Source organism: Oncorhynchus clarkii, chromosome 17 (assembly GCF_045791955.1).
Source record: "Oncorhynchus clarkii lewisi isolate Uvic-CL-2024 chromosome 17, UVic_Ocla_1.0, whole genome shotgun sequence".
Classification (NCBI taxonomy): Eukaryota; Metazoa; Chordata; class Actinopteri; order Salmoniformes; family Salmonidae; genus Oncorhynchus; species Oncorhynchus clarkii.
In genome coordinates this window covers 12,871,400-12,895,378 of record NC_092163.1, presented here as the reverse complement: position 1 = coordinate 12,895,378, position 23,979 = coordinate 12,871,400, and the positions used below count along the sequence as shown (strand labels likewise).

At 44.8% G+C, this 23,979-nt stretch overlaps 1 protein-coding gene across 1 annotated transcript in view; it reads right to left on the bottom strand.

The window, feature by feature from the left end:
* Positions 1-5,247: 5,247 nt before the first annotated feature.
* LOC139370286 (girdin-like) overlaps positions 5,248-23,979 on the bottom strand; it is a 43,226-nt gene continuing 24,494 nt past the window's right edge. Inside the window, exons 11-30 of the mRNA XM_071109677.1 lie at positions 21,848-22,006; positions 21,387-21,533; positions 20,904-21,048; positions 20,478-20,662; positions 19,794-20,301; positions 19,205-19,478; positions 18,853-18,979; positions 18,430-18,560; positions 18,046-18,187; positions 17,709-17,882; positions 17,243-17,404; positions 16,534-16,811; positions 16,094-16,237; positions 15,626-15,812; positions 14,737-14,882; positions 12,533-12,625; positions 12,126-12,358; positions 8,070-8,315; positions 7,676-7,741; positions 5,248-7,248 (exon numbers count right to left, since the gene is read on the bottom strand). Of these exons, the coding sequence (XP_070965778.1) occupies positions 6,065-7,248; positions 7,676-7,741; positions 8,070-8,315; positions 12,126-12,358; positions 12,533-12,625; positions 14,737-14,882; positions 15,626-15,812; positions 16,094-16,237; positions 16,534-16,811; positions 17,243-17,404; positions 17,709-17,882; positions 18,046-18,187; positions 18,430-18,560; positions 18,853-18,979; positions 19,205-19,478; positions 19,794-20,301; positions 20,478-20,662; positions 20,904-21,048; positions 21,387-21,533; positions 21,848-22,006 (4,731 nt within the window). The 3' untranslated portion in view covers positions 5,248-6,064. The remainder of the gene's footprint in view (positions 7,249-7,675; positions 7,742-8,069; positions 8,316-12,125; positions 12,359-12,532; positions 12,626-14,736; positions 14,883-15,625; positions 15,813-16,093; positions 16,238-16,533; positions 16,812-17,242; positions 17,405-17,708; positions 17,883-18,045; positions 18,188-18,429; positions 18,561-18,852; positions 18,980-19,204; positions 19,479-19,793; positions 20,302-20,477; positions 20,663-20,903; positions 21,049-21,386; positions 21,534-21,847; positions 22,007-23,979) is intronic.

Here is a 23,979-nt window from a genome sequence, read left to right as displayed (position 1 = left end):
TGAGAAGACAGAGTCTAGGTTGAACTGGGTCCCTCTGAAGAGGGATTCCTGACAGGTGGATTTTGGCCGATCGGTGGCTACCTCTGGGTCTCTGGGGGGCTTGCATGGGGGTGGTAGTTGATTATCAGAGTCTGGTTCTTCTGGATTGTTCTGCTTGTTCTGCTGGCTTAATGCGGTGATCTCCTTTGAGACATGACTGAGTCATGGTATTGAAATTGAAACCTGAAACCTGAAATGTTGTGCTGGCTACATCATATAGATGCTCTGTTACATAACAGCAGTGAGTGGACAACTTGGGGGAAAGGACTGGCTCCATACTGCAGCCTCTCTAATGTTCTTATATATCACAGTACAATGTTACCTGAACAAAAACTTTACTACACATGTGCGTGGAGCAAATACTAGTATTTTCTGATTGTTCTTGGTGAATGTCAGTTTTGTTTGATAAATAACAGACAATAGGACTCAAGAGTATATCAAATTGTCCTTCTGTTTGTCTAACCAACATATAATGCCTATAACCAGAGCCCTTCATTGTAATAGAAGACTGCCTGTACAGTTCTTTAAATTCTCTATTCGTAGCATCCTTTTCTGAGAGATATATTTCACTCAATAGTCGAATATTGTAAAACAAAATGTATTGTTTTCTGAATGCTTTGTACACATTTGCAAGTTTGTGTACAAGGCACTGAACTGGAGAGATAGAGTAAAATGACTATAGGCTCGGGTACGCCAACACTGCCCAGGTGAGGAAAAGTGCCGGGCTGAGGGCACTCATTTCTGTGCAGTGCGCCGGTTCCGCGCTTTTACGCACGGTCTCTTTGTAGTAATGCATGAACGTTGTTATGGTTTTATGACACTAGCTTACTCGTTAAATATATATATATATATATATATATATATATATATATATATATATATATATATTAAAATAAGAAATTAAACTTGTTTACATTTTGTTTCATGGCTAGAGCGTGTGGTAAAGCGAATTAGAATTCCATTCCGATTCGAAACAATGTGTAAAGACGTATTCCATCTCTATGCGACCGAGAGGGTCACAATGCCGACGCTTCACATGGAACACCAGAACCCAAGAGATATGTCCAGAACACTCAAAAAATCTTCAGTTCTTGATCGACAAACAACGAGAGAGACAGCATTATTATGGCAAGCTTTTCATTCATCTTCCCCGAAGACAGACGTTGTTCCATTAAGGACAACGAAGTCAATTCAGGTAAGAACAATAACGTTCATTTCCGTCTTTAAATAAAAATATTAATTGAAGGTGTAATTCCTACTGGAAAGGAAATAAAAACAACATAGAAGATACGGCTTTATTGGTTTGTTGTTAGTTACCAAACAGTGTAACCATGCGAAATGAGGTTTTCCAGCTGACAATTGGTTATTTTGCCAATGAAAATAAATGATGTCCCAATTATCTCTCCTTCCACCCAAAATGTGCACTTGTTCACCTACCTTTACCGATTTGAAAGGAAATGACTGGTATATTAAATATGGCTAAAACTCTACCTAGCCCCTACTAGCCAATGTTTTTAGATTTGTGGGAAGTGGTGAATGGCTGCAAACTTCAGCAGAAATGAGATGTTATTGGGATGCATGAAGAAAATGAAGAATGCAATGAGGAATATCCCTTGCTTGTAATGCTGAAATCAGTTTACTTAACCCTGTGTTGGTGTTTCTTTCAGGGTGGATGTCAACGGGAACCAAACTCAACACCCATGGCGGTCCAGAGTCAGAGAGGCAGAACATCCATCAGTGCGTTGCAGATGTACTTGGTGACAAGTACCACTACGCGAATGCCATTGACAGCTCTCTGCTCTGGACTGTTGGGTACGCCCCCTACATTCCCCCAGCTCTGAAAGGAAGAAACTTCCCCTCTGTCGAGAGCTTCTTCCTGGATGAGTGGGAGCCACTGACACTCCTGCAGACTCCTCAGGTTCTGTCCACCAGTGTTTCCATCGAGGAAGACAACCTGATCCAGTCTGCTGCAGGCCTAGTGTCTCTGGTTCTGTCATCCAGTGTTGCCATCGTGGAGAATGACCTGATCCAGTCTGCTGCAGGCCTAGTGTCTCAGGTTCTGTCCACCAGTGTTACCATCGTGGAGAATGACCTGATCCAGTCTGCTGCAGTCCTAGTGTCTCAGGCTCTGTCCACCAGTGTTGCCATCGTGGAGAATGACCTGATCCAGTCTGCTGCAGGCCTAGTGTCTCAGGTTCTGTCCAGCAGTGTTTCCATCAAGGAAGACAACCTGATCCAGTCTGCTGCAGGCCTAGTGTCTCAGGTTCTGTCCACCAGTGTTGCCAACGTGGAGAGTGACCTGATCCAGTCTGCTGCAGGCCTAGTGTCTCAGGTTTTGTCCACCAGTGTTGCCATCGTGGAAAATGACCTGATCCAGTCTGCTGCAGGCCAAGTGTCTCAGGTTCTGTCCACCAGTGTTGCCATCGTGGAAAATGACCTGATCCAGTCTGCTGCAGGCCTAGTGTCTCAGGTTCTGTCCAGCAGTGACGCTAGATTGAAGGATCGTATTGATTCCACCATGAGAGACTCAAACCAACCTGAGGTCCATGTGGCGGATGTCTCAACCGAGAGAAGTAGACTAGTCATCACTATTTCTATGTTTTCAACTGAGAGTTGCAATGCTTCGGTCCATGAAGTTGATGCTATTGCTACCAGCCTGGAGCACCCGGCTGAGAAAATGTCTACCTCTACCGCTGATGGCCACATTGTTTCATCCACTGCTGTTGCCAATCAGAAGGAAACAAGGGGTGGATTCGTCTCATCTCTACGGAGACTGTTCACAAGAAAGAATAGGAAGCCTGTCAGTAATACTTATATAGTGTTTTGTACTGTAATATGTTATCATTTATTAACTATTGTTATACTAATATCCAGTGTTAATGGTTGTCTTTAAAATATTTTTCTCTGTTGTCTACTTGTCTGTTTTCAGGCTAAAGTGGCTTCCAAGAAGGAGCACATTCACTTGGTTGACCGCCTCAATGCTGAAGTCACCCACTGAGGACACTCACTCACTGCTTAAAGCATCCAGAATGATGCTTCAGTTTCTCCTCAACGCCACCTACACCCCTGCCCCTCTCCCCCACACCAAACCCTACCAGGGTTGGGGTGAATTCCAGATCAATTCAGTCAATTCAAGAAGTCAACTGAAATTCCAATTCCAATTGTTTCCAATTGTTACCTCATAGCATTGAGGTAAATTTGAATTGCTATTGGAATTTTAGTTAACTTACTGAATTGACTGAATTGAAAATGAATTGACCCCAACCCTTATCCCTAGCCTCTACCCCATCCATTTCTATCTATCATTTCTACATTTTGTAGAATTTTATTTGAATGTTGTTTTGTATCTTCATTAAAACCACAATGCATCTCTAACGAGAGTCACTCATGTTACACGTCTAGATTTATCATCAAATATTAACACAACATGTAAAGTATTGGTCCCAGGTTTCATGAGCTGAAATAAAATCCCATAAGTGTTCCATATGCACAAAAAGGTTATTTCTCTCAAATGTTGTGTTTACATACCTATTAGTGAGCATTTCTCCTTTGCCAAGTTCATCCATCCACCTGCCAGGTGTGGCATATCAAGAAGCCAATTAAACATTATAAAAATGAGCACTTTAAAATGAGCAGTTTTGTCACACAACACAATGCCACAGATGTCTGAAGTTTTGAGGGAGCGTGCAATTGGCATGCTGACTAGGTAAATGTTCACCAGAGCCGTTGCTAGAGAATTCAACGTTAATTTCTTTAGCTGTTTCCAATGTTGTTTTAGCGAATTTGGCAGACCACACCAGGGGCTAAGGAGTATTTCTGTCTAATAAAGTCAGTTTGTAGGGAAAAACTCTTTCTGATTGGCTGGGCCTAGATCCCCAGGGGGTGGGTCTGGCTGCCAGGTGGATGGGCCTATAACATTCAAGGCCCTCCCATGGCTGCACACCTGCTCAGTCATGTGAAATCCATGGATTACGACCTCATTAATTTATTTCAATTGTCTGATTTCCTCATGTGAACTGCACCTCAGTAAAATCTTTCAAATTGTTGCATGTTGCGTTTATATTTTTGTCTGCACATTTTCTTGAGAATGACATGCATTCTCACTCATTACTTGAGTTGAGCTGAGTTGATTTTATTTTTACAGTGACAGTGCACATTAATCAGCGTTTCAGTAAAAGTGACAGACGGCTAATTTTCAACCGCAGTCCCTGGGCAGGTTATTAAAAACAATTACAGTATAGACAATCATTGAGCAGTGAGCACACGCAGAGCAACATAGGACAAGCAAGACATAGCATACAGACAGAGCAACATAGAACAAAAAGCACCAAGACAAAATTCATAAAAGCAACACAGTGTTTCCATACCTCACAAGCTACAGACAACAGACAACATGGAAAGCGGCAATACACAGCTAGGGATTATGATCACAAATCTGATTGACCTTTAGCCATGTATTCATACATTTTGTGAAAGTGTGAAAGGTGGTGCAGTTATGTGTGTCTGAATGCAGTGCATTCCAGACATGAGAAGCTCTCACAGAGAAAGTGGATTTACTAAAGGTGGTTTTCCTTAAGGGAACTATACAGTCACCTCTCATGGCGGACCTTGTGGACCTGCTGCCATATGTTTGGGTTTTCTGTTTAACAAAAATACTGAGTGAAGGGGGAGCCAGGCCATTTAGGATCTTGAATACAAGACATGCGTCGGTGTATTGCACAAGATTTTCCCAACTCAGGAGCTCATGCTTTCTGAGGATGTAACAGTGATGATGGTTATTGGGCTTCCTATCAAGCACTTTGAGAGCCTGTTTGTAGACAGACTGAATAGGTTTTAATGTTGTACAGCAAGTTTGGGCCCAACTACTCAAGCAGTATGTTAAGTGGGGGAGTATCATAGATTTGAAGTACAGTTTTGCTACCTCTGTAGTCAAACAATTTCGTATAAATCGGAAATTAGCTAGGTTGAATTTGGTTATCTGAATGACCTTTTTCACATGCTTTTTAAAAGAGAGGTTGGAATCAAGTACGATGCCAAGGTACTTAAAATCAGATACCACCTGGAGCTTCTCCCTTGACACATAGACATCTGGTTCAGTAGCATCTGTTGCCCTCTTTGTAAAGAACATGCAAATAGTTTTTTCACATTGAGATGCGAACACGAGTCACTGAGCCACTTCTAGAATCAGAAATGAAAACAGACTCAACGTAATATATTAAAGGAATGAAAAGGGCTTTATTCAACTGTGGCTCCTGAAGTCCCTGCACACATTTACATATACAAGGTTTCATCTTCACTGAGGACAGTCTCAGTATTGAAAAGCAAGCAAAAAAACAAGCTGAACAAACCAAACAAAAACACAGTCCCCACATGACACATGACACGACACTCAACCGAAGAACCATATTGGTGAGTTTTTCCTAATCAGATTATTACTGATTGTGTTTGTTGTTATAAGTTCACTGTAATGTCCGGCGTGGAAATAAACTAACAAGGTAATGTAATGTACATGTTGTCTACTAGTCTGTATGTAATATCAACACTCTGGACAGAGAGCTATGGTTTTTCGGTTGAAGGGTTTATGTGTATAACTAGATCTACCGAATAGGAACAACAAAAAGTATATATGAATAGGGAGTTGAAGCATTTGTTGATTGACACGGCCTATAAACACAAATAAAAACACAAATATCAACACAGGATTATAAATACTAATAAAAACATAGACCGTATAATACTGAAAACTTTTGTCAAACAACAAAGGAATATTGTCGATGTGAAAACAACAACTTGAAAACAACAACTTATTTCCTAAAAGTGCATTTTATTTACATCTTCATTTGGACTAAATATAAAAATCTGTACATTAGAGAAACAAGTATAGAGAAACAAGTCTCTTTTAAACAATGTTGGTACTACATTGGTAATGATTAGTACTACGTTGGTAATGGTTGGTACTACGTTGGAACTGACATTCACAACTACCTGTTTCTACATGCAGCTACAAACTACCTGTCATCGGCAATCAACACTGAGTGATTTCCACAGTATTACTCTCACAGTCTTCTTGTCCTCCATTTTGGCTCTGTACATTGTCCATGTGTCCCAGTGCCGTGCCGTTAGTGGACTCCTGCCTCAGGAGCGGGCAACTGATGTTACGCTCCAGATTTGGGTCCAGACAGAGGAAAGTCTGGTTCTTATCGTTATTATTGCTGCTGTTACTAGTAGTGGTGGTGACTACCGACTCGCTAAAGATAGTGTCTGAGAAGACAGAGTCTAGGTTGAACGGGGTGCCACCGAAGAGGGATTCCTGGCAGGTGGATTTGGGTCGATCGGTGGCTATCGCTGGGTCTCTGGGGGGTTTGCTTGGTGGTGGTGGGTGATTATCAGTGTCTTGTTCTTCTGGATTGTTCTGCTTGTTCTGATTCTGATTAACCTGATTCGGGCTCCCATCAGATTCCATGATAGGTAAGGGATCTACTTTCGCCATCACCCTAGAGTCACTGTTGACACTGGATCGTCGCGAAGAACCCTCGGCTGTTGAGATGACGCTACTGGCCCGGGGTAGAGAGGCAGGAGACCATGGCCCTCTCAGACGCGCCTCCTTCCCCAACGGGGTGGAGAAACAGTTGAGACACCCAGACACTGAGGAAGATTTACCCTGGACGTAGAGCACTGTGATCGGGGACATGGCTGAGGCTCGGGTGGTGGTGGACTCCGGAGCTTTGTTCAGACCTAATCCAGATCGAGATAGTACGGCAACCTTCCCCTGAGCTGTTTTGGGGACATTCCCTTCGGAAGGGCGCTGGGGGGCTCTGCTGCCGCTGGCGCACCTCCTGAGGACACTCCTTCTGGGCCAGGGATCCTGGGTGCTACCCACCTCCCTCCCCCTACAGGGAACTGAACCCTGGGTGTTTGCTATGGCAATAGGTGAGGAGTTCTTTACTCCTACCCTCTCTCTGTGTTTGTTGCTGCTGGTGTGTGTTAAGGAAGTGGATCGCTGCTGTGTGTGTGTGGTCGGCGAGGGGTTCTGCCGTGTGTGTCGGGGGGTGGAGGTATCGCTAGGCGGAAGGCAGGAGGAAGAGGAGCGGCGGGATGACGGAGGCGGCTGGACCGGGCTACTGCCGTTGGACCAGGGTTCGTTGTCTAGGCTGAGGCTGAACTCTCCACTGCTCTGGCTCTGGGCACGGCTCTGCACGCCATTCAGACCTGGGGGAACCGCAGATGGAGAGAACGTCGCTTTAGGTTACACCAAAATAGCAGGCTACACTTGATTACAACTGTCTGGGAAATGTTGCATTTCCATAATGTATTATAAACACATTTTATGTAAAATAAACATAGCATAGGCAACAATACAAGCTAGTAAATGCATGTATCATTATTTCTGCCTATAGAGAGCAGTATTATCAAGCTGTTCAGAATAATGCCTACTTGAGAGATTAACTTGAAAAAAGGCCATGTTAACAGATATTGATTTATTCTTCATTTTAACTCGTACATCTGTACACATGGTCTGCATCCCAAATGGCACCCTATTCTCTTTATAGGGCTCTGGTCAAAAGTAGTGCACTGTGTATTGAATAGGGTGCCATTTGGGAACCCTCAAATAATGAGTTAGCGGGATGTTGCTTACCGTGGTTTTGTAGTTCATCCCCGTCGTCAAAGTCAGCCGCCACAGCACTGTCAGTACAATCCTTGTCTGTGCAACACAAAATGGCAGGGGACAGAAAATGAGACGACACGGTATGGGTATGACAACACTGTATCCAGGAGCGAGGAGGTGTTGCGGTCAAACTGGTCAGGTTAAAAGCAAGAGAAGCATATGGGAAGTGGTAGTGTTCATTCAAACAAACGGAATTGCAGCTGTATGAAGCAACACATCCCTATAGAGACGTTGTAGCTCAAACCCCTTAGCAAATGTACCCTTGTAGCATGATCCTTAAAACGACAGCAAAAGGTGTTCATAGCAGATAGCAGATGAAGATGTCAAATGGAAGGACGTAATATGGATGGTGGAATCACTCTACCTGTCAAACATCGCTCATTGCCATCAGTGGCAGCGGCAGCAGCCGTGGTGGTGGGATAAAACAAAGGAGTGGTGGTGGGCTGGTGTTGATGGTTGATGATGGACAAGATGGAGTCGCTCATGGATGAGGTCATAGACTCCTTCCTGGATCTGTCATTCTTGACCTCTGACCCCTCTAGCTGCTCAGGGTCCTCAGACAGGGTTGAGGGGTACACCAAGTCATTCAGTTTGTCCAGGTCATTCAGGGCTGGGGGTGGAGGTGGAGAGAGATGACTTGAGTTGCCTCTGGTTAATGGGGAAGTCCTATATTTTCTTTCCCTTCCTGTCTTTCATTCAAAGGAGAGAAGATTCTACATGCTTCACTTGAAAAGAATGACGTTTATCAATAACTACGGTTTAAGCCTCACAACCTCCGTCAGAGTCTTCCTGCCTTCCAGCAATGTGGTCCTGAGAAACTAAAACATTATGCAGTACCAGTGTTCTGCAATGCAGCATTCCCCTGACCTCTTGGGTAACTCTACAGAACTGCATGGAGAACAGAAGTGAAAATATCTATGGTGGCGGATGCTTATTATCATGACGTTGCCCTCTTTGGGTACAGCAAGCCCCATCTCCCCTCTCCCTGTCTCCTACCCCCAGGCTGCTGTGGTCAGAGAGAGGTCGTAAATTCCTGGAGGAGATTATCTCTTCATGGCCACAGTATAGAGACAGAGTGAATTTTCATAGAGAACAAAGGAATTTCTTACACCTCACAGAACTTGAGGTCCGAACAACATTTATGTTCTGGAGAAGGTATAAAAGATCGGTGAAGAATCCAGCTACGAACTGGTCCGTTTGGTACAATTTTGTGAAACTCATGGGAGTCAATACGGCCATAACGCTGTATATAATAGCCTCAGATATGAGGCTTACAACTAAATGTTGTATAAAATGAATAAGTGAGGATGGAATGTTTGTGGACTGTTTAATGAAGGAAACTCCAATTCCCTAAAAAGTTTCAGTAAGTCCTTGGCACGCCCCCAGAGGCACAGACAGGACCGGGCGTCATGAGACAGCCCTTTTCGATGTTCCGAATAAAACCCCACCTGGGTATTCTATCACCAGACCATGTTTTTCTCCATTACAAGAGGACAAAGGTTGCAGACCAGCTTACCTCGATAACGAGAGGGCCAAGGTTTGAGACCAGACTGCTGAATCTTTTAACCATCCCATGTGGTTAAACTCTTAGACTATTGATACCAGAATAAGAATAAGAACAGGTCTTTGATATTAATTACTAGTCTGCAGCTAGGAATGTGGTATCATTGAACGCGAAGACCGACAACCACCGAAACATCTATCCATAACTACATGAATGAATGTCACTCTGAACGATCCATTCTAACCGTGACAGAGAGGGCGGTCAAACTCTCCAACAGAAACAAACTTTTCAACAGAGACCCCGACGACACACTGAGCGTAAATATATATATTGATTGCAGTTGTTCCCGAATGAGTGAACGTTCACGTGCAAAGGATTAGCATTTCAATTGTTATAATTATCAACTGTGTGTTGTCTTATCTCAGTCGACCCCCACTTCCCTTTTGTACACCAAGCCGCGATGCGGGTTTATCCCACTAGGGAAACTCCGTTATCATTTCCTTGTAACTATCTACTGTTTGTTTATGCATTTCTGTGAATTACTTAGTTAGTATATACATTATTTTAAGACAATTGATGTATGGATGACTCACAGTGAAGACTGGGTTCGTGCAGATAACCAACAATTTACAACGTTTTGAATGAGACTAACGTGAGGTAAAGAAGAATTCATTAATCAGAAGACTATTGATCAGATATGAAAATATCTGAAAAGCTGTATTAGGAAAATTATAACTTTGTAATCTGAATATTTTCCTTGGTGCCCTGACTTCCTAGTTAATTACATTTGCCTGATTTTTTTTTTTATTTTTTATTTTTTATTTCACCTTTATTTAACCAGGTAGGCTAGTTGAGAACAAGTTCTCATTTGCAACTGCGACCTGGCCAAGATAAGGCATAGCAGTGGGAACAGACAACACAGAGTTACACATGGAGTAAACAATTAACAAGTCAATAACACAGTAGAAAAAAGGGGAGTCTATATATACATTGTGTGCAAAAGGCATGAGAAGGTAGGCAAATAATTACAATTATGCAGATTAACACTGGAGTGATAAATGATCAGATGGTTATGTAAAGGTAGAGATATTGGCGTGCAAAAGAGCAGAAAAATAAATAAATAAAAACAGTATGGGGATGAGGTAGGTGAAAATGGGTGGGCTATTTACCAATAGACTATGTACAGCTGCAGCGATCGGTTAGCTGCTCAGATAGCAGATGTTTGAAGTTGGTGAGGGAGATAAAAGTCTCCAACTTCAGTGATTTTTGCAATTCGTTCCAATCACAGGCAGCAGAGAACTGGAACGAAAGGCGGCCAAATGAGGTGTTGGCTTTAGGGATGATCAGTGAGATACACCTGCTGGAGCGCGTGCTACGGATGGGTGTTGCCATCGTAACCAGTGAACTGAGATAAGGTGGTTAATCACCAAATGCTAATTACAGAGAATCTTTGATAAAAATGAAAAGTCTTCATTTAATAATAGTAAAGACACGACATTATGCTAACAGCGAGAAAGAGTGGGTATGGGTATCAAAATTGCAATATATAGCAATATTATGGCTGAACTCAATCATAGGAAGGATGCCAAGCTGCATACTTCGCAGAACTTTACACGTAATTCCAAGAGTATTGTCTCGGAGGATTTCTGCTGCATTCTTTAAAACAATGGTAGACTAAAGAATAAGGTAAAGCATAGCTCACTAGCCTGGGTCCCAGATCTGTTTGTGCTGTCTTGCCAACTTCGTATGGAATTGTCAATCCTAAGAAGTTGGCAAGACAGCACAAACAGATCTGGGACCCAGGCTAATAGTTCGCTAATGATGAGAAAATAGGCAGGTTGCAGCCAAGATGAGGTAGTCACGAGACATCGACCCATCATGTTTCTTACACATGGAACGACGAAAGAGGGACTTGACTTTGTCCTTATCCTTCAGTCTGTTCCTCATAAGGGGAAAGATTTTCAGGGTGGACACTTTACAGTGTGGGACAACAAGGGACAGGGGAGGGAGAAACAGGGGAGGATGAAGGGAGGGGAACGGAGAGAACACGTTAACATACACAAAACAGACATGGGGATAAACAGAAATAGGCTAAATGTTGCCTTATTTTGGCCTTATTGATCTACATAAAGAAACATGCAGACATATCCATAGTGCAACACCAGGTAACAAGTGTTTCTGCATGCACTGTCTGTCATAGAAACCCACGTATACTACACAGCCCTCAAACTACACTCTGGCCCTCCAAGCCAGTTCCACTGCATTTTTTAATTGTTCCCCTCTAATCAGGGACTGATTTAGACCTGGGACATCAGGTGTGTGCAATTAATTATTATGTAGAACAGAAAACCAGCAGGCTCCGGACCTCGTAGGGTCAGAGGTGAGTTATCCTGCGATACAGGGTAGATACAGACAGAGCCGCCCTATATCTTACCACTTCAGGAGTCAAGTGTGTATGATGATTTCCTACCCAGGAGACTCCTATACAATGGCACAGCAACAGATCATTCCAACATATCATTTTTATTCCTTCTCATAGATCTCTGTGTAAAGAGCCTGGGAGGCGGTTCTATCTTGATACAAATAGGAAGAGTCTGTCTTGTTGGGCCGTCAAATAAAGATGTAGCAATTGAGTGACTTCTGTCTCCCTGTCCAATCGGTGGTGGCTGGGGGAGGTTCCCTGCAGTAACTGGCTCCGCCCATATCTTTCTGTTCTATCCCTGATGGCTGTGGCTGCAGGGTCGGCCGTGGTGGGGGAAGGGGCCTAGCTGTCGCTCTCTCTTCTTGGTCTATAGCTCGTAGCAGGGTGGGTGGGCCTGCGGTGATGGCGGAGCGTGATTGGACAACCCGTTTCTGCCTGGCCTATCAGGGCTCTCAGACGGGACCAATGGGAGGGGATAAGGAGGTCATACTCACTGCTGCTCCTCCGGGGGGAAGTGGTGGACCCACCCGAGCCGTCTGAACCCACGAAGGAGCCATTGTCCTGGCAACAGGAAGCAGAGGGGGAGGTGGGCGGGAGGGCCTCGAAGGAGCCAGAGCGTGTGGGGGTGAGGGAGCGATGGTGGTCAGAAGAGGAGGCGGTGCCACAACGCTCGCGGCTCCTCGGCTTCATCAGCTTCCTCATCTTCAGGGCGATCCAGTTCCCACGCCTCGGGAAATATAATAGATATGTTAAAATCGATATAGAATAGGATAAACTTTATTATCCCTGATGGGAAAACTGTCTTAAAAATAAACAGGTAAAACTAACTAATACTGTATCCAAACTAATGAATTTTGTCACTGTCAAAGTGAATTGATTTCCTCTCCAAACGGCACTGTACCTCCGTGGGGGTGAGGGGTCATAGAACTTGTACTGGTCCATGATCTTCTCCTCCAACTTCTCTTTCTGTCTCCTCAGCTCATTCAGCTTGTCTCTGAGAGAGAGGAGAGAAAAACACAGTGTTTCACACAGAGAGGTAACATCAACAGAAGAGGTGGCGCTGCTGCAAAGATGGCTGGTGTGTTTACGTCTCAGAATAAACTCTGATTGAACTGTCTCAACCGTCACACTGTCGCACCCGGCACCTTCAACTTGTTTGGGATAAGGGGCAGCATTTTCACTTTTGGATGAATAGCGTGCCCAGAGTAAACTGCCTGCTACTCTGGCCCAGTTGCTAATATACTGTATGCATATTATTAGTAGTATTGGATAGAAAATTCTGAAGTTTTTAAAACTGTTTGAATGATGTCTGTGAGTATAACAGAACTCATATGGCAGGCAAAAACCTGAGAAAAAAATCCAAACAGGAAGTGGGAAATCTGAGGTTTCTAGTTTTGAACTCAGCCCCTATCGAAATCACAGTGGGATATGGGTAATTTTGCACTTCCTAATGCTTCCACTAAATGTCAACCGTCTTTAGAACGTTGTTTCAGGCTTCTACTGTGATGTGGGACCGGATGGGAGCTCTTTGAGTCAGTGGTCTGGCAGCAGCCTCATTCTCAGTCACGCGCATTTCACATGAGAGGTTGCTCTCGTTCCATTGGTTTTCTACAGACAATGGAATTCTCCGGTTGGAACATTATTGAACATTTATGATAAAAACATCCTAAAGATTGATTCTATACTTAGTTTGACAAGTTTCTACGACCTGTAATATAACTTTTGGAACTTTTCGTCCGACGTTCGGCTGGACCTGAACTCGCGTTTGGATTTGTTTACCAAACGCCCTAACAAAATAAGCTATTTGGACATAAATGATGGACTTTATGGAATAAATCAAACATTTATTGTCGAACTGGGATTCCTGGGAGTGCATTCATCAAATGTAAGTTTATATTTATAATGCTAATTCTGACTAATGTTGACTGTGCAACATGGCGGATATTTCTTTTGGCTGTTTTGGGCTCTGAGCGCCGTACTCAGATTATGCTTTTTCTGTAAAGTAAAAAACCGCACACCTATTTAGGCGAGGTGCTGGCTAGCAGAGTAGAAAACTTGAAAATAAAAGAGAGCCGCACACTCTAGGAGCTCAGATGCAAAAATGTAATTACCAACGTTTCGACAGCCAAGCTGTCTTCATCAGGTGGTGACCTAACATAATCGTTTGTGGAGCTTTCGCTGTATAGCATTTTTGAAATCAGACACTGTGGCTGGATTAACGAGAATTTTGTCTTTAAAACGGTGCCTAATACTTGTATGTTTGAGAAATTTGATATGAGATTTCTGTTGATTTGTATTTGGCACCCTGCAATTTCATTGGCTGTTGTCGAGAGGTTCCCAGACAGGTTAAACACCATCAAACCCCAAGGTCGTATTTATTAGGCACCAACGGAAGAAAATAGACTGAAACAGTGAGGGACTACATGTACTCGTCCAATAAGGAACTCTCATTTCCATTTTCCGTTAAAAAGCGTTTTCCGTTGCATGCCGCAATGAAAAGAATGTGAATGTTATATTTCCATACTTTCATACATATTACACATAGCTTAGTATGCCCCATATGTCCAGAAGATAAACTCAAAATGGGGGAGATTTATTCCATATAGGCCAACGTTGACACTAGCAGAGAGAGAGGATTTTTTTTAGGTCAGTCAACCTTTTTTCTAAACTGGCACTACAGATGGCAGACGACATCAATAATCCATGCTCTGTCAAACTCAGAGGCCCAGTGGTTTTGGTGCTCTAAATATGATGGGATGCTCTGTGTTTTTGGTGCAACGGTGCTCTATAGCTGAATCAATGCCTTTTGTTTTGTGCTGCTCTGGAATGCCTTGTGTCCTATGTGAAGCCCATTGTTTTAGCATAATGAGAATACATTCCATAAGTCGATCATTATGAGAAGAACTATACTGTGGCTGTAGCTACTATTGTACAAACTCTGCTCTTATATTCTGTAGATATACTGTACAGTGTCTGCTGCTGGTGGTGGAACATCTATTACATTTGGTTCAATTTACTTCTAATTCAGGCCATTAACTGCAAGTTAGAATGCAAGGGGTTAAAGCTCTACGACTCGGCATTCAGCCAGATAGACGGGTCCCTTACATGTGCTGTCTCTGTTCTACGTGGAACAGGTCCTTGCTCTCCATGGTCTGTTCTAGCAGGGTGCGGTTCTGCAGCATCAGGGTCTGGATCTGGTCCAGCAGGTGCCGGTTCTCCTCCTCCAGGTTCCCCTTCAACTGACTCAGCAGCTAGACACAAGAGCACATAGTATATGTCAATGACTTCTTTAATGATAGAATCACTACAACACATCAATCTGGCACAAAACTGCTTTGAGAGCAAATGCGAATATCCTCACATACCGTCTTCGTATAGTGCTTGGGGAATACAGAATCAAATGACTTTTCCAGCAATGCTGTAACGACCCTGGGTTAATAAGGGGGGAGAATCGACTTTGTCACATGAGCATGCTTCTGTGGCACAGTCGATGGCGCACTGGGCTTCGGGTCAGAAGGTGGTGGGTTCGAGCCGCATTCCCTGACTGTTTCATTAAAATACGATCAACAAAACCTTCAATACAACTGTACAGAATATTGGAATTTTAATTTTTAAGTTTTGATTGATTAAAATGGATGCTTTTAGGTAAATATATTTTGAATTATAACTTAAATGAACCTGGATGGTGAAAGTATTATTAGAAACTGGGTGGTTTGAGCCCTGAATTTTGATTGGCTGACAGCCGTGGTATATCAGACCTCATACCATGGGTATGACAAAATATTCATTTTTACTGGTCTAATTACGTTTGTAACCAGTTTATAATAGCAATAAGGCACCTCCGGGGTTTGTGGTATATGGCCAATATACCACGGCTAAGGGCTGTATCCAGGCACTCCGCGTTGCGTCGTGCATAAGAACAGCCCTTAACCGTGGTATTTTCGTCATTTACCACACCCCCTTGAGCCTTGTTGCTTAAATATATCCTTCATACCTCACACTGGTTGGTGAGCTTGGTGTTGGTGATGTCTAGCTGTTGGTACTGCTCTCTGAGCTTGTTGAAGTCAGACTCGAGCTTGGTCTGCTCCAGCTTGGTGCTGTTCAGCAGGGTCTTCATGTTCTTATGGTCCGCCTGGAGCTCCTCCTGATCCTTCAAAAGCTGACGGTACGTCTGGTTCAGCCTGGGGGCACATAGAAATATACATAGAAGAAACACTCTGACAAAGTAAGGTGAAAACATATTGTTAAGAACAACAGTTAGACAAGCAAAGTTTACTGAATGTCAGCAAGTTATACAAGCAATTTCTCTGAATTCTATGTAAAAGCTATCAGCCTGAAACTATCTTTATTGTGAGCTTATGTGTGTGGTGAGCTATGCTGTGTGTAGAGGGAGTCTTTGTCATCTTTAGGAGATGCTGTGTGTGTGTGTGTGTGTGTGTGTTATGCTATGTGCGCCCCTCACCAGTCCTTCTCATCCCGGAGCTGTCGACACTCTGAGGCGGTGGTCCTGTGCTGCTCCTTCTCCACAGACATCTTGTCCTGCTCCTCTCTCAGAGCCTTCTCCAGACCCTCTAGTTTGGCCTTCTGCCGCAGCAGGGTTTTGTACCTACAGCAACACACAATCATGGTTATTTAGAGAGTTTTCCTGTCGGTTGCTGTTTTCGTTGTTTTTGCATGGATGGGAAATGAGTGTCACAGCCATTGATGAGTGTCTTTGATAAAATATGAACGGGTAGAACCTATATACTGTAGTTCTAAAATCCAACAGATTTTCCTCAACAGATATCCTCATTATTGCACGAGAACATAAAATAGAGAGGTGGAATTTAAGCAACCATTACTCAAGCATTCAAATGGTATATCATGAACCATGATATATGGTCTCTGGTCCCCTTCCTCTACCTGTCCTCCAGCGTTCTATGCTCCAGCTCCAGAGTGCGGTGGGCGTTCTTCAGACAACCGTGTTTCCCCATCAGGGCCTCGTAGTCCATGGCTTGTCTCTCGTGCAGCGCCGCCAGCCTCTCGTGGTCCCTCAGGAGCTGGTCGTGCACGCCGCGCAGCTCCTCGCGCTCACGCATGGCCAACTCCTTATCCCCCTCGGTGCTGGATTGTTGGCATTGGAGCTGAGCGTTCTGGGCCAGGAGTGATGCACTCTGGGAGTTCAGAGTGGACTTCTCCACCTGTGGATGGATGGGCGTGGAGATGATTATTATGTGTGAAAAGGTTGTAATTCAAAGGTATGAGTTTATACTGTATAAGATGAAATACTACTCATACCATGTATGAAAGGACTCTATAGGAAGTGGTTCACATTTAACAAATCAACTTAAGTTGCATTCAAACTACTTCATGTAACACCAACCTTACAGTATCAGGTTCTGTTAGAATGGCATTATATGAGGCAACTTGAGTGCTAGGTATAAAAACAAGATGACTCCAATGCAGAATGGATATCTGCACACAGATTTCACTTCAAAATAAAAGTACTCACTTCAAAATAAAAGTTCATATTTTGGAAGCATTAAATCAGTGTGTGTGTATTTGTGTAATTTGAGTATCTTATCAATATACTAGGAGTATATTAGTATATCAGGAATGTTGCTCCTCTAACCTGCAGGTTAGCGTTGTGTGTCTGGAGAGCCGTGTTGTTCTCCTGCAGGGAAGCGGTCTGTCTCTGCAGGGCCAGGATCTGAGCCTGCAGGCCGTCTGACTGGGTCTCCAGCTGTCTGAGCTGGGCCTGCAGTGCCTGACGCTCTGCCTGCAGTGTGGCATTCTGCAGTAGGGGAGGAAAAGAGGGACAAGTCAATAATACATAGAGAAAATGTGAAGCTGGTGTTGATCCATAGTAACAGTCTGGTTGAGATGGATAACATTTGTATTAACGTGGCAATGTAATGTAATGAAATAATGAAGCTAAATGACTAAAATGTCATGTAGGTTTGAGTTCTATCATCCCATAGTCATTATTGGGAGGCCTTTAAACAAGGCAGATGCATGTCAGAAAATATAAAAATTGAAATAAGAGCATCATATTTAGTGCTTAGTCACAACATGATGACACAATGTTCTCCACTCACGTTCCTCTCCACCTCGATGAGGCGGTCCTTGACCCTCAGCAGCTCCCTGGTGGCCTCCTGGCTCTCCCACTGCCATTCGCTTACCGCCCTGTCACTCTCCCTCTGAGGGGTGGGGCTACGGGCCGCATGCTCCTCCTCCTCCCTCTGCAGCAAGGCTTCGTAGTTCAGACGCACCTGTAGGGGGTCAAGAACAAAGGTCAGATATTGCTACTGAGCGAGGCCATTTTTCAACTTCAGAATTCAAAATACTTTGACAAAGAACTCCAATGTAAAAGTGAATGAATGTAGACAAGGTATAGTTGCCCTTTGAAACCGAGGAACTTTAGGCCAGACTCACAGTCTTGAGCTCTTGACGTAGCTGCTGGTTGAGGGTGGAGGACTCCTGCAGACGAGCCTCAACGGCAGCCATCTTGTCTTCTTTGATCTGCAGGGACCTCTTCAGAGACGACTCCAGCTCAGACTCCAACATCTTGAACCTACTGGGGAGAGGGAAATAAAATAAAGGGGGATTTAGAACAACACGTGGGGGAGGGAAAAGTATACATATTTTTGTGTATTTTGTCACTGATTGTAATTGATTTTATTGGAAAATAACTCATCAATCTATTGTCATGTGTATAACACAGTCATTCACAAACTTAATTGAAGATTTGTGTAACTATCACCTAACATGGTTTGTGGGGGGTAGACTAAATCAGTCTTGCTGTGTCCAGTGTTTTACCTGTTGTCTGGAGTTTCCTCGTCACTCTGTGGTGATGTGTCCTGGTTGAGGACTCTCATCTCCAGCTCGTGGGCCAGCCTCTCCAGCTCATTCTCCCTCTGCTGGGTCTTCAGCTTGTCACTCACCAACTCCTACAGAGGAACAACGGTCAGAAATATCTGCTTTTTGTATCATCGCATATTTCAGTTCAGTGACTCCTCTTGCAGCCATGTAAAGGTCTTCTGACCAATGACCTACTTATCAGAGCTGTTAAATCAAAAACAATTGATATATATATTCATGACATGTGATCTAAATCTCCACGACTTCAAGCTCGCTTAACTTTATCTTCCCATAAGGAAACTTACAAATCTGTCATGTCAGGCACACTGAAATACATGAGCATCACACATAAGAAGCTAATGCTGATCTGAGTGGCTTCACCTCTCTCAGGGTGACCAGGGCCCTCTGGTTGATCGCTCCCTGCTTGGCCAGCTCTCTGTTATCCCTCTCCAGCCCCTTGACCCTCTCCTCCACCTCCTTCAGCCTCTCCACCTCCTTCCCCATCCCCCTGTTATAATATAATAGAAATATAAACCATGTAGCAGATGCTTTTATCCAAAGCGACTTACAGTACAGTGAGAGCACACATTTTTGTATATTGTATTGTATATGAGTAGATACATTTGTATACAAGTGCATACCTTTTTATACATGTGATCGCAGCGGGAATCGAACCCACAACCCTGACATTGCTAGCACCACGATCATACCATGGTGACCATTAGCATCATACCTGTTCTCTCTCTCCAGACTAGCCACCCTCAGGTTGCTCCCGTCCAGGGTAGAGTCCTGGATCTCTGCCTGTTGCCTCAGCCTGCGGTTGTCCTTCTCCAGCCTCCTCTTGTCTCTCTCCAGGCCTGAAGCCTCCTGCTCCAGGGTCTGCTTCTCCTGCTCCAGCTGCTCCATGCGCCGCGAGGAGATCCTCAGCTCCTCCAGCCCAGCCTGCAGGATCTGGTTCTCAGCCTCCAGCTCGTGGACCTCGGCCTCCAGCCGCTGGAGCTTCCGGCCTGGAGGTGAATGGATGCATGGATGGAAGGGTGTGGTTGATGGATGGAAGGTTGGATGGATGGATGGATGGGTGGGGGCGTGGGTGGATAAAAAATAAATAATAATAATTATGAATTAATATAGGCTACTTCATTAATCACCAATCATCAATTATTAGGTTAGCAGGCATACAGAGCACAAAAATCAACAAGCAAATGGATCCCTGAACAAATAAAGCGCATCACATTGCCCATTCAATGCCCCTGTATCTAACGCAACAGAGCCAAACGCTACAAAGAGACAGCAGTACCACAACATTCTCCCAGAAGACCAACCTGTGTTGTCCAGGGCAGCCTGAAGCCGCTGGTTCTCTGTGTCCAGGGCTCTACACTTCGCTTCCAGACGCTCTGTGTGCTTCGTGGATGAAGAGGAAGCCCTCGCCTGCAGCCCCGTGCTATTGTTCTCCCGACGTGGACTCTTGTTCTTAGAGCAGGGTGAGGTATCACGCGTCAGAGACACTGAAGCGCCTGGTTGAAGGAGATTGCGGGTGTTGTCTTTAGCTACAGCTTCCAGGTCAGCTATGGGGTCACTCAGGTCGCAAGACTCTCCGTCTTCAAGTTGGCCTTTCTCTTGCTTCTGAAGGTTCATCTTCTCCTTGAGGGTCTCGCTCTCTCTCTCCAGTCGGTCAATCTCTCCCTCTAGGTCAACCGACACTCCGTTGTACTTTGGGTCCCTGTGATGTGATGTGTCTATGTCAATGTCACAATCCTCTTTGATGACCAATTCAGACTGCTCCCAGGAGGTGTTGTCTAAACTGCCAAGGTACTCTCTAACCACCTCAGCCTGATGAACAAGGAAACACAAACAACATTTTCACATGGAAATAGCACCGTTCACTGCTATAGTTCAATAGAGTCGCCGGAATCCGAATGTGTGGGTTGATGGTTGTACGTGTGCTACCTGAGCAGCTGTGTGTGCCTATTGTGTTCATGTTTGTATCGTGGTCCCTGGCTAGTTACCGTGTTTGTGGGTCGCTGGCCGTCCCGCCACGTGTGCTCATGGTTATGGTTGTGCTGCGGTCCCAGGCTGAGGTCAGCAGCTCTCAGTTCCTCTATGGTCCTGAGCAGGCTTTGGTTCTCTCTCTCCAGCCTCAGCAGACGACTCCTGGTCCCCTCAACCACCTCCTCACCCAGAGACTTCTGACCTGAACACAACCATCAGACCGAAAGGATGACAGGAATACGAACTAGCTGTTACATAACCTCCACTCTGAACAGACAGGTGAGATCATGACTGAATGAATGATCTTATAGAAAGTATCCTTTTTGTGCCATATAGAATAGTTCTTAACGTTAGAATGATATTTCACACGCCACTTCTCTTCCCATAAGTACCACTGTTCCCACAGGGCAGATGAAGTGGGCAGAGTAGACTGTCAGCCTTACCCTGTGAGTTGTCGGGGCTCCTGGAGAGCTGCTCCAGCTCCCATCCCAGGTGCTGTGACTCCTCCATGCTCCTCCTCTGGGCCAGCTCCAGGGCCAGGTTCTCCTCCTGCAGCTCCTCCATGCGCCTCCTGTCCACCTCCTTCTCCTGGGAAGGGCCGAGAGAGAGAGAGGACGAGGGGGAGATGACGTTGTTATTCTAAAGATATTCAACTTCCTATTTCTCTATCTGATCTTCGTTGAAAGTATAAACCTTTTGACCATGGCACACACATGTCCACAACATAATCCAAGCATGTACAGTATGATCCTCTTAGTCCATCAACCTGTTCCATCGCATGTATCTTCCAATACACATCCTCCCCTGCACTAAGACCAGTCCCTTTCCCATCCTTCCCTTAACCTTTAACCTGTTTCCCCACAATGTTGATATTGACCACCGTTTACATACATGTAATCCACTGCATAATACTCCATGTTTTCTACCTGTTCCATGACGTGGACCCTGGCGTTGAGCAGCAGACTGTGTTTCTCTAGCTGGTGTAGTTTATCAGAGCGGGCCCTCCACCCCTCCAGCTGCTGCTGCAGTACAGCCTTGGTCTCCAGCAACACAGAGTTATCCTCCTTCAGCTCCTACAAGATGAGACACAAATCAAGGCTGTTACAAACAAAGAAACCCCTGTCGGGTACATGATAACAGCAGATTAATGTCAATTGTTAAATGATGAAATACGTGAAGTATTGTTTGAGATCTAGCTAAGTTTTTTGCAAAGTGCGATAACAGTCATTTGTAAAACCTTAACAATTGATTTGAAATATTAGTAGCTGTGGTGCTTTGCATTCTGAAACGTTCTGATATAAATTTAACAGTGGACAAAATTCACATTTTGGCTGTTGATAATGCTATAGTCTGAGTATTGAATGTGTTTCTCCGTACGCTACCGTACCTCCACTTTGGCCTTGTAGAACTCCATGTTGTGTAGCTTCTCGCGGTATCGTCCCACCTCGCTCTCCAGCTTGTCAGCCCTGATGGCCCTCTCTCTCAGGGCATCCAGCTCGTCACGGTACGTACGGGCTGACCGGGCCTCCGCTAGCAACACAGAGTTCTGATACGGACACCGACACGGGAAAGGGTTTTAACATACATGGGACACCGTCGTGAGGTAAATATACGGACACCGACACGGGAAAGGGTTTTAGCATACATGGGACACCGTCGTGAGGTAAATATACGGACACCGACACGGGAAAGGGTTTTAGCATACACGGGACACCGTCGTGAGGTAAATATACGGACACCGACACGGGAAAGGGTTTTAACATACATGGGACACCGTCGTGAGGTAAATATACGGACACCGACACGGGAAAGGGTTTTAACATACATGGGACACCGTCGTGAGGTAAATATACGGACACCGACACGGGAAAGGGTTTTAACATACATGGGACACCGTCGTGAGGTAAATATACGGACACCGACACGGGAAAGGGTTTTAACATACATGGGACACCGTCGTGAGGTAAATATACGGACACCGACACGGGAAAGGGTTTTAGCATACATGGGACACCGTCGTGAGGTAAATATACGGACACCGACACAGGAAAGGGTTTTAGCATACATGGGACACCGTCGTGAGGTAAATATACGGACACCGACACAGGAAAGGGTTTTAGCATACATGGGACACCGTCGTGAGGTAAATATACGGACACCGACACGGGAAAGGGTTTTAGCATACATGGGACACCGTCGTGAGGTAAATATACGGACACCGACACAGGAAAGGGTTTTAACATACATGGGACACCGTCGTGAGGTAAATATACGGACACCGACACAGGAAAGGGTTTTAGCATACATGGGACACCGTCGTGAGGTAAATATACGGACACCGACACGGGAAAGGGTTTTAGCATACATGGGACACCGTCGTGAGGTAAATATACGGACACCGACACAGGAAAGGGTTTTAGCATACATGGGACACCGTCGTGAGGTAAATATACGGACACCGACACGGGAAAGGGTTTTAGTATACATGGGACACCGTCGTGAGGTAAATATACGGACACCGACACAGGAAAGGGTTTTAACATACATGGGACACCGTCGTGAGGTAAATATACGGACACCGACACGGGAAAGGGTTTTAGCATACATGGGACACCGTCGTGAGGTAAATATACGGACACCGACACAGGAAAGGGTTTTAATATACATGGGACACCGTCGTGAGGTAAATATACGGACACCGACACGGGAAAGGGTTTTAGCATACATGGGACACCGTCGTGAGGTAAATATACGGACACCGACACGGGAAAGGGTTTTAACATACATGGGACACCGTCGTGAGGTAAATATACGGACACCGACACGGGAAAGGGGTTTAGCATACATGGGACACCGTTGTGAGGTAAATATACGGACACCGACACAGGAAAGGGTTTTAACATACATGGGACACCGTCGTGAGGTAAATATACGGACACCGACACGGGAAAGGGTTTTAGCATACATGGGACACCGTCGTGAGGTAAATATACGGACACCGACACGGGAAAGGGTTTTAACATACATGGGACACCGTCGTGAGGTAAATATACGGACACCGACACAGGAAAGGGTTTTAACATACATGGGACACCGTCGTGAGGTAAATATACGGACACCGACACGGGAAAGGGTTTTAGCATACATGGGACACCGTCGTGAGGTAAATATACGGACACCGACACGGGAAAGGGTTTTAACATACATGGGACACCGTCGTGAGGTAAATATACGGACACCGACACGGGAAAGGGTTTTAGCATACATGGGACACCGTCGTGAGGTAAATATACGGACACCGACACAGGAAAGGGTTTTAACATACATGGGACACCGTCGTGAGGTAAATATACGGACACCGACACGGGAAAGGGTTTTAACATACATGGGACACCGTCGTGAGGTAAATATACGGACACCGACACAGGAAAGGGCTTTAGCATACATGGGACACCGTCGTGAGGTAAATATACGGACACCGACACAGGAAAGGGTTTTAGCATACATGGGACACCGTCG